Raw genomic sequence first — 13,645 nt, 5'->3', positions numbered from 1 at the left:
TTGAATTTGGTGACAAGGCGGGGAGACTGCTTGCTCACCAAGCACGTGCCACATCCCTATCCAGACTGATCCCCAAGATCCGATCCACGACTGGTGATGTTATTTTAGACCCTGTAGAGATTAATAAGACGTTCCTTGCCTTTTATTCAGAACTGTATACCTCACAGTGTTCTTCAGACATATGGGAAGGGGACAACCCTCTAGAGGAGATTGCCTTCCCCAATATTGATCAAGACCTAGCTAAGGCACTGGGCGGTCCGATTAAGATTACAGAAGTACTGGAAGCAATCACGTCTCTACAGAATGGTAAAACACCGGGCCCAGATGGGTTCACCGTGGAATTTTTTAAGTCATTCTCTACATCCATCGCTCCAATTCTCCAGGAAATGTATAACGAGTCCTTTTCGAAGGGTCGCATGCCCCCAACTATGTCTGAGGCCTCGATCTCTCTCCTGCTCAAGAAAGACAAGGACCCTCTTCTATGTGGCAGCTATAGACCCATTTCACTTTTAAATGTAGACTTAAAAATTCGATCCAAAATCCTAGCCAAACGTTTACAACAGGTATTACCAAGTTTAATCTCAATTGACCAAACAGGATTCATGCTGGGTAGACACTCCTTTCATAACACTAGAAGGCTTCTTAATATACTCAATTCCCCTAACTCTATGTCACCAGAAGTAATTGTCTCCCTGGATGCAGAGAAGGCCTTTGACAGAGTGGAGTGGGGCTACCTCTTCTTTATACTGCTGAAATTCGGTTTTAGCCCTGACTTTATTGCCTGGATTAAGTTACTCTACACTCACCCAGTCGCCTCAGTCCATACAAACGGACTTCAGTCAGCCCCATTTCCCCTTCATCAAGGCACCAGACAGGGCTGCCCCCTTTCCCCCCTTCTGTTCGCCCTAGCCATCGAACCACTGGCCATCTGGTTAAGACAGGAAGAGAGGTTTGAAGGCATCACACGGGTCGGAAAAGTTCATAAACTGTCCCTATATGCAGACGACCTCCTGCTGTATATATCTAACCCGACCGCCTCTCTCCCTATAATTCTTAATATACTGGACAAGTTCGGGTTCTACTCAGGCTATAAGCTAAATCTTCATAAAAGCGAACTCTTTCCAATCAACTCCTGAGCCAAAAAAAGACCCCGGACTTTCTTCCCCTTTAAGTATACAACAGATGGATTCAGATATCTAGGGGTTAACATCACCAACTCAATCCAAACAATGTTCTCGAAAAACTTCTCACCTCTTCTTGAAAAGTGCAAACTAGACTTCAACAGGTGGACATGTCTTCCACTGTCTCTAGTGGGTAGAGTAAATTTAATTAAAATGGTAGTGCTACCAAAGTTTTTATATCTCTTCACCCATATCCCAGTCCTCATTAAGAAGTCGTTCTTTAAAACACTTGACCGATTAATAAGCTCCTTCCTCTGGGGCAATAAGATCCCACGGATGAGGAGATCAATACTACAACTCCCCAAAGAGCTAGGGGGACTGGCACTGCCTAACTTCCAGCACTACTACTGGGCGTGTAACATACACAAACTTTTATATTGGATGAGGGGCACGACACACAACTTAGGCCCGGTGTGGGTCGACATGGAACTCTCTTCCTCTAGATACTCTCTTCGCTCTCTGCTGTGCTCCCAACTCCCTATGTCGGTTACTGGACTCTCTGCAAACCCAATGGTGGTCGACTCCACAATAATTTGGATTCAAATCAGGAAAAGCCTTGGCCTCCATAGGGCCTCTGACCTCTCCCCCATTTTTAACAATCATTTATTCCTGCCCTCTTGCACTGATTCTTCCTTTCAAGTCTGGTTTGACAAAGGGATAACCACTTTTAATGATCTCTATGACCAAGGGACTTTCATGTCTTTTCCAGACCTCGTAAAGAAATTCGACCTTCCCAAATCCCACCTGTTTCGTTTCTTCCAAATTAGGCACTTCACACAGAACCAGAACCCCAAATTCCCTAGTCGGCCCCCTGAAACCCTTATAGATTCACTAATGGTTCTTAACCCGGAAAAAAAGCGGCTAATCTCCAACATCTACAACCTGATTAGCTCCGCTACGGATACCCCAGGAACCGGCCCTAAGAACTTGTGGGAGCGGGAGCTGGGAATTGAACTGTCTGATGAGTATTGGAGTTGGGCATTGGACTCTGTCCACTCATCTTCCATCTGTGCGAGACACGGCCTCACACATTTTTTAAACTATTGGCACAGCCTACAACCTTACTATCACCCCTGATCCTCTTGTGGCCTTGTTCGGTGTTCCTCTGCAACCTCTACCCTCCAAAATGTCACATTCTGTTCTTGCCTTTTCCTGTTACGTTCTGGACACCGACTGAGGTCGGTGACCACCCACATTCCTGGCATATGTCACTGGGCTTGTCACCTGTCCTTTCCCTGTCAATTAGTGCTGTCACTTAGGGGTGGTTCCTGATTGGCTGTCACGGGGGTGTGTGTGGAATGTTGGTATTTGGTGTCTATGTAACCTACCTGTCTTCTGCTTGTTCATTGTCAGGTCTTCACTAATTGCGTTCGGGGATAACGCGGACGGTTCAACTCTGGACCTCCAATAAGCTCCTATTTACCTTATTCCTGTCTGTGCTATTTAGCAATTGTCTCTCTTAGAATTTACTGTGTTCTTACTATTAAAGTCGAACCTGTTCAAGAGTAAACACTCTCCGTCTCTGTGATTGTCTTCACCCATTGGAATTCACCTACCTCCATTCCTGACATTCTCCACTTTATTGGCCAGGCGACTTATTCTTTTTAAGTGGAAACATACTCAACCTCCATCTCACAATAGGTGGGTTAAGGAACTACTATTATCTATTAATCTTGAAAAGCTCAGATTCTCCCTCAAATGCCCTACTGGCTCCCTGAATACCTTTGAGAAGACTTGGAGACCCCTTTTAAAGCACATAGAATCCTTGACATCCCTGCCTGGTTGTGACAACTGAGTCCCCCCCCCCCTCTGTTTTTTTCCCCTATTTTTATTTTATTTCTTAAAATGTTTTGTCTTTTCATCTCAGTTATATTAGTATCATAGTTTTATTTTTATTTTTTACTTTTATTTTTCTGTCAATTGTTTTTTTCTTTTTTCTTTTTTCTTTTCGTGTATTATATGTATGTTTGTTGTCGCTCTTCGGGGGGGTGGGGTGGGGTTAGGGGATAGGAAAGGGAAATGAAAAAAAATAAAATAAAAAATGGAAGATGTATTATGTATGGTCTGCATAATTTTGAAAACTCTTCCAATAAAGAAAGTTATTGATCCCCAAGCATTAGTATCCTGGAGAAATCTAGAAGAAAATATAGTAGCCCCACATAGACTGAAGGACATAGTATACACTAAATTATCAATTAAGCAATGCAAACGGAAATTTGGCCCCATAATTACTCATGCAATCCGGATATGGCGTGAAACACAGAAAAAATACTCTAACCCATAAATGGCATAATCATACTCCCTTATTCAATAACAATGCACTCTTGATTGGAAAACGACCTATAAGATTCCCGATATGGGAAAAGCAAGGCATACACTCATTAGGTGATGTTTTTAACAAACAGGGTTTTTGTAGTTATGAAGAAATACGCAACAAATTTTATCTCACCAAATCCACACATCTTTTTTACGCACAGTTACTGTTATGTTTGAAGTCTCACGGTGTTCCATTAAAGATACCAATTGAACACCACAGATACCACAAATTCCTCTATGAAAGAGAGACATCGAGACGTTTTGTTTCAGATTTTTATCATCAATTACTAACGTCCTCATACGAAACCCTCCAACTAGACTCTGTCTGGAGGAGGGATATACCAGACCTGGAAAGTGATTTTGATTGGCAAGAAGCCTGGGCGAATGTTCAACTTACATCAAGGAACCCGGACCATCAACAAATCAATCTTAACTATATTCACAGGACATACTTGACTCCTATAAGACTGAAAAAAATGGGTCTTATACAAGACTCCAAATGCTCCTTATGTACAAATGGGGACGAGGGGACATTTATGCACATGTACTGGGACTGCCCACCAGTTAAGACATTCTGGAAAGAGGTGACCCAGCAATTATCAAATATCTTAACTTGGAATATACCTGTACACCCCTCTGTATTACTGTTGAATGATGTTTTTGAGTGTGCAGTACATCCACAGCTAAAGAGATTGGTTTTATCGGGTATCACAGTGGCTAAAAAGCTGATAGCATCACGATGGTTCCAACCGGAAAAAATGTGCCGAAAGGTCTGGATTATTACATATCTCGATGTGATTTATCAAGAAATATCTACAGCAAGAATTCTGGGTCTCAATGAATCCAAAATGACAATGTGTTTAGAAGTGGTGGAGAGAATAAAAGCTAGCATATAATGGTAGTGTCTGGTAAGGAGCGAGGGATAATGGATGGATTATCCAATGGGGTTTCTGGGAGGGGGGGGTACGAGCTGGAGCATATCTGTGTAGGGTTTTGGATAGCAGGTATTGGGGGTATATCCTGTATAAGACATGTAACTAAATGGTGATTTCATTGGATGTGCACTGATAACAATGCTTGTATATCTTATCGTGTGTTGTCATGTTTGTTTATATGTTTGTTTAAAAAATAATAAAAAAAAGAAAATACAAAAAAAAAAAAATTATTAAAAAAAAAAGAAAATGTAAAGAAAGGCGTTACGCAACCGCAAGGTGTTTATTCACGCACCTGATTGGAGCTTCTCGGCGGTGTCGTACATGGCGTGAGAAGGCTCCTGCGTGCAGCAGTGGAAGCGACCCGTCTCGGCGGACTCCACCTTTCCGTTCTGCTTCAAATTAAAGGTCTCAAAGTGCCCAGGAAGAAAGGGAACTATGTTGGCAGGTGTAGACATGGAGTGGGTGATCTCAGTTAGACCTGGGGAACAGAAGAACACAAATGGATGCCAACTAGGGTAGAAAGAAAAGAGGCATATAACATTTCTCGCCCGGAAAGAGTGGGGAAGACTCTGGCGCTTGGAGGGGTAATAAAATCACAATCTCACCCCGACACCTGACTCTAGTTACCTTTGGCTTCTGAGGAGACTGCAAGGAACCCGTCGTCCGTGAGGAGCTTGAACAGAGGGCGTACGCCGTACGTGTCCCGTCCCAGGAAGACTTTCCTGTTGGAAGTGTCCAGAAGGACGAAGGCGAACACACCGTCCAGGAGAGCGGCCATCTTCTGGATGCCAAAGCGGTCGTACAAGTGGAGCAGAATCTCGCCGTCCGCTTTGGTTTGATGGTCAAAGTCAAACTGGTTCTTGAGCTGGACGAGAGAGACGGAAGAAAAAGCACAAAGCCACGGGGACTTTATTACATGTAGTTATTGCAAAAAATCTCGGTTCGTTGCATAACAGGTGTGCAACTCTCTATAGTTTCTACAGCATCTGTTCTCGAGAGTACACATCAGTTCAAGTCGTTGTCAGTGGGGTCAAAGGGTCAACAGGTCAGAGGCCTACCATACCGTGAGGTGGTTGTAAATCTCTCCATTGTAGCACAGCCAAAGGAAGGGGAACTTCTTGATGCGCATGGGCTGCATGCCATAGAGCTGGTCCACGATGGCCAGCCAGTGGAAGCCGAAACAGCAGTTGGTGAAGCCGTTCACATTCTCAAAGCGAAAGGCGTCAGGACCCCTGTGGGCAATCTTCATCGCACTGGTGCACTGGACTGACAGGCACTCATCACTACCGAATACAGCCCATATACCACACATGTCCAAGCTGTGTGTGGAGAGAGAGAGAGAGAGAGAGAGAGAGAGAGAGAGAGAGAGAGAGAGAGAGAGAGAGAGAGAGATTGAAAACTTTAATTAACAGATTGCAGAATGGGTACAGTACAGTACAACTCAATACACACAATTAAGACCAGAGAAAGACTTTCGTCTTGTTTACATCAGGGTCCCCCGTTTTCAATTCATAATGACATTTATGACATACACAACATACAGGTATTCAGATATAAAAATCCAATATACAGTACTGTTAAACAGAGATCCTAACAGTAAATATATACATACGAGGGGGAGGGAAATGTACATTAGGGGGGGGGGGGGGGGGGTGGGTGAGTGGGAGGGTGTTTGGACATTTACGGTGGCCAGTTTCAAATTGCAGCCTCCCGTAGGTGCTCTTTTAGAGCGGTTTTGAAGGTGGGTAGGGATTCACACTTTTTTTTACGGCTGTGGGTAGGGCGTTCCACATTGATGTTACATAATTGCGAAACGTGTTTAGTCCCTTGTTTGAGCCGAATCTGGGCTGAACATGATTTGTGGAACTCCCTCTGGTGTTGTGGTCATGGTATTCACTGACCTTTGGGAAGTACCTCGACATGTACATGGGTACCTTAGTGGTGTAGTGTATCTTGTAGACCAGGCCCATTGCAAGTTGCTGTACTCTGTTGTCTACTCTAAGCTATCCTAGGTTGTCAAAATGGGCTGGGGTGAGGTGTGTTTTAGGGGTAAGGTCAAGCAGTAGTCTGACCAGTTTGTTTTATGATGTTTGTAATCTTGTTTTTAGTGCCTTTGAGGTGCTTTGGTACCATGAGGTGCAAGCATAGTCATAGTACCCTTGAATGAGTGCTCCTGCTAGAGTCTTCAAGGTATTCTTGTTTACCAGGGAGGAGATCCGGTAGAAGAATCTTGTTCGTTGGTTGACTTTTTTGATTACATTGTTTGCCCTTTTGTCACATGCAGGAAAGATTTGCCTCAGGCGGCTGGGTGGCGTAGCGGCGATTGCGCTCGTCACCAATGCAAGAGACTCCGGTCTCGACTCCCAGAGTCAGCGTTGCCTCCGGCTTGGGCCAGTCGTCATACTATCTCAATTGGCAGAGGTAGCGGGTGGAAAGTCGATGGGTGGGGATTGGACGTTGTGGACAGCGACTCCTACAGGTCGGTTGAGTGACGCCTGTACAGCCGAGACAGGAAGTATCGGGGGCAGCGTGAGCCTCCCACGCGTTACTCCTCGCCACTGAGAGTCCGCGCTGTCTGGTGAAAAGATGCAACAGGCTGCCTCCTCGTGTACCGGAGGGGACACGTGATGCAAGGCTTCTATCCTCACTACAGCCGACCAGTGGGAGGCATAGTCTAGCAATGTTCAAGACAGGGGAGGGGAGAATTGGCAATGTGAAATTGGGATGGGAGAAAAATAGAAAATAAGGAGAAAAAGTGGATAAAAAAAAAGGAAAGATTTGCCTCTAGGATGGAGGTATGTAATTTAATCTTTCCTTGTGACAATATTGTCACCCAATGTAACTCTTGCTGAGTTTGTTATTTGATCCAAAGAGAATGGACTCTGTTTTGCCCAGGTGTAATGATAGTTTGTTATCAGTGAGCCATGTGCAGATTCTGCCGAGTTCTGAGCTGAGGGTTTGTTCAACCTGCAACTTGTTCTTGTCAGAGACCAGCAGGGCTGAGTCGTCCGCGAACAGGAACAAGTTGCAGTCACAATCTGATTTTGACATTTGCATAAATGTGGAGAGAGAGAGAGAGAGAGAGAGAGAGAGAGAGAGAGAGAGAGAGAGAGAGAGAGAGAGAGAGAGAAATGTGGTCACTGTAAGACAGGTGAGGTCGAGAACAAGGTGCACTTTCTCCTACATTGTGAAAGAATTTACAATATTCGTGACTAAGTCGAATTGACTTTGTCAATTAGAAAGGAGGAACAATTCCAAGTCCTCCTTGGGGAGGGAGTCACTGCTGGACTAGCTGCCCAGTATGTGTCAGTATGCAGTGTTGCAATAGCCAAATAACTACATGTACTGTATTATATGACTAATTAACTTATTAGAGTGAACTTATTTTTTTTGTATTATTATTATTTATTTATTTATTTTAAGAATGATCATTCTACATTGTAATATGTTGTAAACTGCTTTGACAATACTGTTAACTTTTTTACATCCACCATTATAATAATTGGAGAGAGGGAGGGAGAGAGAGAGAGAGAGAGAGAGAGAGAGAGAGAGAGAGAGAGAGAGAGAGAGAGAGAGAGAGAGAGAGAGAGAGAGAGAGAGAGAGAGAGAGATTTACACTATCACATATTAAGATAGCAGGCTATTTAATACAATATAATGGGGGCATTACAATTCTTTCAGCACTTCAAAACTGAATGAGACCGGCGTTAATGTGTATAGTAGCCTGATACATCCGTAGTGTCAGTAGTAGCTACCCGGCGTGCACTTGATAATAAAGTAATATCCACCCCCAAGAACAACTATAAATGTGTATTAACTGATCTCGTACTCACCAAGCAGCCTTGTATAATAATAGATATACGCACCTTGATGTGATTTCTTCCTAAAGAAGAGTTTCTCCGGGTTGAAATGAGGCAGCGTGACTCGGCTCCAGCAGCAGCACGGATGAAGGTTAGGTAATAAACCAGCTACTACAGCGTGTTCATGACGGGGACGAGGAGGGGCGTCCATAGTAACACCAAGTTTGGTTGCATCACCCACTGTCAAGTCTGGTATTGCATTACTAGTCTGGACATACAAGTGTGACCAGTTCGGTCCGTGTGAGCGATGAGCATGTAGCCTGCTGCATAATACTAATAAAAACGCCACACAACGCCACATTTGGCCTCTCGCTTATAATACAATCAAACATCATCATCAGTCGGTCGCGCAATTCGTTGCAATGTGCGTTATGTTCGCTAAGGAAATGAATGGACGTGTGTGTGGAACACGTTCGTTCGTCCGCGCACCCCACAAACGCAAACACATGCTGAAAAATAACGTTATCGTTTATTATAGTCCTATTATATTATAGGCCTGCAATTTACGGGAATCGTCCATTCTGCAAGGATTATAAAGGGCAATCAGTATCACAAACAGTACTGTATTTGTAAATCTGGTATGTCATAAATGTATAGATGTATAGTAGTAGCAGTACTGTCTATCTGTATGTCATATATGTCCTGATGAATTGAAAATGGGGGACCCTGATGTAAACAAGACGAAAGTCTTTCTCTGGTCTACATCCCCTTAACAATTGTGTGTATTGAGCTGTACTGTATACCCATTCTGCAATATGTTAATAAAGTTTTCAATCAATCAATCAATCAAAAGCAAACGTAACCATTTTCTGAGTCAGAAATTCTGACTAATCTGGGTCAGACTTTAGCCCCGATAGGGAACCATATAGGTCAGCCTCCACCTGTCAGTTTTCACAGACGACCCCCCACCCCAGTCGGAGCCCCTCGGCCTTATTATACTCTCTTATGATACCACTCTGCAATAAGTATTGTTTAAATTTTTATTATAGAGTGGTACCATGGTGATTTTTTTTACCATCTCTTAGACAATAATAACAGCCTATATCGAAAATATACTGCAATATAAAAAATTACATTATAGTGTAGAATAGTTTTCAATATTACAATATATTCATAATGATATATTGTCAGATAGCCTATATTATAATCTAGTAATAGATTATATATTATAAGATATATTATAGTATATTCAGAAATAATATATAGCTATTGTCAGATATTTAAAGTTTTGGTCAAATACAAATCTTTGTATCAAACTAGCACATGTATAATCTGTCAATATGTTATATTATTTGACTCAACTATTAGATTCAATATATTGTAATATATTTTGGGTTATCTTCAATATCATCTATTTTTAATCTTATAGTTAAAGTCGTTGTTTTAAATCTTGAATGGATTACGTGGCCGTTGCAGCAGGTAAGGATGCCTGGGTTTCTTGAACACTTGAAATGAACAATACATTGAAACGGCTTGTCCTTGAAGCCGCTAGATGGTTCTTCTAGATGTGGGGTCCGGGAACCCCCAGGGGCAGTGGCAGTGGCGGCTCTGCCACTAGGGGCGCAAGGGCGCCGCCCCCCCTTCAGGCCCTGCCTGGTTATATGAGAGTAGAACAATAAAAAGTATCTTTTTGTTTTTTGTTTTATAGCCCTATAAATAATATAAACATGTTTAAAATGAATAATATTTACTCATTTTAAGTATGTTTGTATTTCCAATGCACAATATAACGTTATTATCTCAAATAAAAAAACACTCGTTTTCGTGAGCAGGAAGTGACATCAGGTTTTTTATATTTTTTTTATTTTTTCGTATTTCTCGGCCCGGGCTAGACGCGATAGCGCTCTGAGTGCGCGTCACAGTTTGATCGCTGTATCAGTCACAGCCAATCAGTGCATAACGCGTTGTGCGTTGAAATATGACTATTATGTTGGAATCCGGGCGCGATTTGAAGCGGTCTAGCCAGTAGCGTCAAGAATGTCTGTAGCCGCATTTCGCGGAGACGCTCTCTGATTGGCCGACGCCAGTATTTTTTTCCGTAGCAGAATTTCACAGAGACGATCTCTGATTGGCCGAATCCAATTTCTAATGTTCCAATTCTAGCTTATTCCAATTCTAGCTTATTCCTAGGTTGGTGATGCAGGCAGCTGTTTGTCTTAGAGCGTGCCGTGCCCGTGACTGCAAGTTCTTTAGACTGTTAAGCTTAGGCACTCTTTCAAAGTTGGTTAAGGTTAGAGTTTGTCTTAGAGCATGGCGATAGAACGCCAGGTAGTTTGCAGTCTGTTCGAGCGGAAATGGACAAAGGAATGAAGTACTTGTGTTGTGTGGTGCTTCTGCTAACAAGCTAACACTTGGCTAACAAGCTATAGGGCGGATGCAGTCTGGACACAGTGGACAGTGGTCTGGAATTAAACATCAACAGTGGATTATACACTTTATCAAGGCAAGCCCTGGACGTGTCAACTAAACAGTGAGTCTCTCTCTCTCTCGCTCTCTCTCTCTCTCTCTCTCTCTCTCTCTCTCTCTCTCTCTCTCTCTCTCTCTCTCTCTCTCTCTCTCTCTCTCTCTCTCTGTGGTTAACGTTAACGTTTGTAAATAGTTTTTTTTAGGAGCAGTACTGTTAGGCTACTGCTGGCCATTCATGAAGCGAGACATTGCTGATTGTTTATTTATTTTATAACACAAGACTATGACTACCAACTGCCTAGCCAGCCGTGTATCAATCTTGGATGCAATAATAACGTTACCACACTGACTGTGTCGATGGCTCATTGATTTAACTACTGCAGCTCTCTCGGATTGAAAATACGTGGATTATGGCTTGTTCAATATCGTCTATGTTTGAATGAATGAATGAATGAAAACTTTATTAACAGATTGCAGAATGGGTACAATACAGTACGGCTCAATACACACAATTGTTAAGGGGATGCAGACCAGAGAAAGACGTTTGTCTTGTTTACATCAGGGTCCCAGATTTTCGATTCATATCGATAGTTTAATAGCTAGCCTTGGCTCGTTTAACAATATGCAAAATATGTGTACAGCCCTGTACTCATACTGAAGTTATTCTTGGTATATAATAGGTCTGATTGTGTAACGAATCGATTCCACGTCGCGCTGTGTGTGAGAGAGAGAAGGAGAGAGGGAGAGATCTGCCTGTTTGGACTCGGAGACGGGGCGAGTTTTGTTTCTAACTTTTCTATTTATATATTGTGTTTCAAGTTGTGAATTAGAGTCTAGACTATACTTTATTTGACTGGTTGTGTGTTGTTGTAGTAACAGCTGAGCGACTCGTTCATAAGAGCCGATTCATTGCCGTGAGCGTGAGTCGAATCGCTCACGTCTTGCCATGAGTCTGTTGCGTGGTACATGTTTGCAAAATGTTTGGTATAGCGCCCCTAGTGGCGAAGTACCCACCGGCCGCCACTGGGCAGTGGCGGACTCAGGCTGTTTGAAGGGCAGGGGCGAAAAGAAAAAAAGGGCACCTACTGCACAACATGGGACCCCATCAGTGAGCAAAAAGCTATGATGCGTCATGTATGGTGAAATAGTCTTCATCCTTAAGATTAACATTAGTATAACAGACAATCCAGATTAATAGTATAACCACACCTCATATGATAAAAACACACAGGGAACAATACACCTTTAAAATGTTTATTTCACCTCATTGCCGTGTTTGAAAAGTAGATTTATCATGGTGTTTGAAAAGTAAATGATCATGGTGTTTGAAAAGTTAATTATCATACCTAAACCATTAATGCAGTGGCACATTTATCAATGCTAAAGATATCAGTGAGGAATATAAATATTTGGGAAACAGCATTTTAATATGGTCTGGGTTGAAAAATAGTGAACCTATTCACAACATATATTTTACAGGATATAAAACAGTTTAACAGTTGAAGTTAATTCGAGTGCCGTTGAGCTTCTTCATTTCTCTCTCCTAACTCTCCTTCTCTCCTCATGTCCTCCTTCTCTCCTCCTGCCCTCTCCTTCTGTCCTCCTATACTCCCGTTCTCTCCTCCTGTACTCCCCTTCTCTCCTCCTGTCCTCTCATTCTCTCCTCATGTCCTCTCCTCTCCTTCTCTCATCATGTCCTCCTTCTCTCCTCTATCTCCCCCTCCCCCATCTCTATCTTCCCCATTCTCTCCATTAAACGTAATGTATTGTACCCAGGGCCGCCTGGGAGAAATGCGAGGCCCTGTGCGAGATTTAAACGCGAGCCCCCCCCCCCCCCCCAAAAGGTTAAAAAAAAATTATATATATATATATATATATATATTTTTTTTTTTCATACAGTCAACATATTCTTAAATAATAGCGCTGCCCGAGGCGGGGCATGATACAGTCAACATATAGCAAGAGAGAGAGCGAGAGAGAGCTCCCGTTCTACAGTCAATATACAGTGTACAGAGAGAGAGAGAGAGAGAGAGAGACACATTGGAAAGAAATTGAAATGCTATTTGGCCCTAAACAGAGAGTACACAGTGGCAGAATACCTGAGCACTGTGACTGAAGATCCTTGACTAGGTACAGACTCAGCGAGCACAGCCTAGCCATCGAGAAAGGCCGCCATAGGCAGACTGTGTGTGTTAGAAAGAGAGAGAGAGAGAGCATGTGTGTTTGTCGTGTGTGTGTGTGTGTTAGAGAGAGAGCATGTATGAGAGATCCAAAAGGACAAAGATAAACACTTAAATCCAAAGAGAGAGAGAGAGAGACACATTGGAAGAAATTGAAATGCTATTTGGCCCTAAACAGAGAGTACACAGTGGCAGAATACCTGAGCACTGTGACTGAAGATCCTTGACTATGTACAGACTCAGCGAGCACAGCCTAGCCATCGAGAAAGGCCGCCATAGGCAGACTGTGTGTGTTAGAAAGAGAGAGAGAGAGAGAGAGCATGTGTGTTTGTCATGTGTGTGTGTGTTAGAGAGAGAGCATGTATGAGAGATCCAAAAGGACAAAGATCAACACTTAAATCCAAAGAGAGAGAGAGAGAGAGAGAGAGAGAGAGAGAGAGAGAGAGAGAGAGACATTGGAAAGAAATTGAAATGCTATTTGGCTCTAAACAGAGAGTACACAGTGGCAGAATACCTGAGCACTGTGACTGAAGATCCTTGACTATGTACAGACTCAGCGAGCACAGCCTAGCCATCGAGAAAGGCCGCCATAGGCAGACTGTGTGTGTTAGAAAGAGAGAGAGAGAGAGAGAGAGAGAGAGAGAGAGAGAGAGAGAGAGCATGTGTGTTTGTCATGTGTGTGTGTGTTAGAGAGAGAGCATGTATGAGAGATCCAAAAGGACAAAGATCAACACTTAAATCCAAAGAGAAGAGGGTCTATACCAGAA

General features: G+C 43.0%; 1 protein-coding gene across 1 annotated transcript in view; it reads right to left on the bottom strand.

Moving 5' to 3' along the window:
* LOC311227066 (asparagine synthetase [glutamine-hydrolyzing]-like) overlaps window positions 1-5,744 on the bottom strand; it is a gene marked incomplete at its 5' end in the record, with an annotated part of 117,778 nt that extends 112,034 nt beyond the window's left edge. The window contains 3 exons of the mRNA XM_084312586.1: window positions 4,725-4,910; window positions 5,060-5,297; window positions 5,496-5,744. Of these exons, the coding sequence (XP_084168712.1) occupies window positions 4,725-4,910; window positions 5,060-5,297; window positions 5,496-5,744 (673 nt within the window). The remainder of the gene's footprint in view (window positions 1-4,724; window positions 4,911-5,059; window positions 5,298-5,495) is intronic.
* Between the last annotated feature and the right edge of the window lie 7,901 nt (window positions 5,745-13,645).

The sequence above is a fragment of the Notolepis coatsorum genome (genome assembly GCF_963971535.1).
Source record: "Notolepis coatsorum genome assembly, chromosome: 4".
Taxonomy (NCBI): Eukaryota; Metazoa; Chordata; class Actinopteri; order Aulopiformes; family Paralepididae; genus Notolepis; species Notolepis coatsorum.
This window is presented reverse-complemented; position numbering and strand designations above follow the sequence as displayed.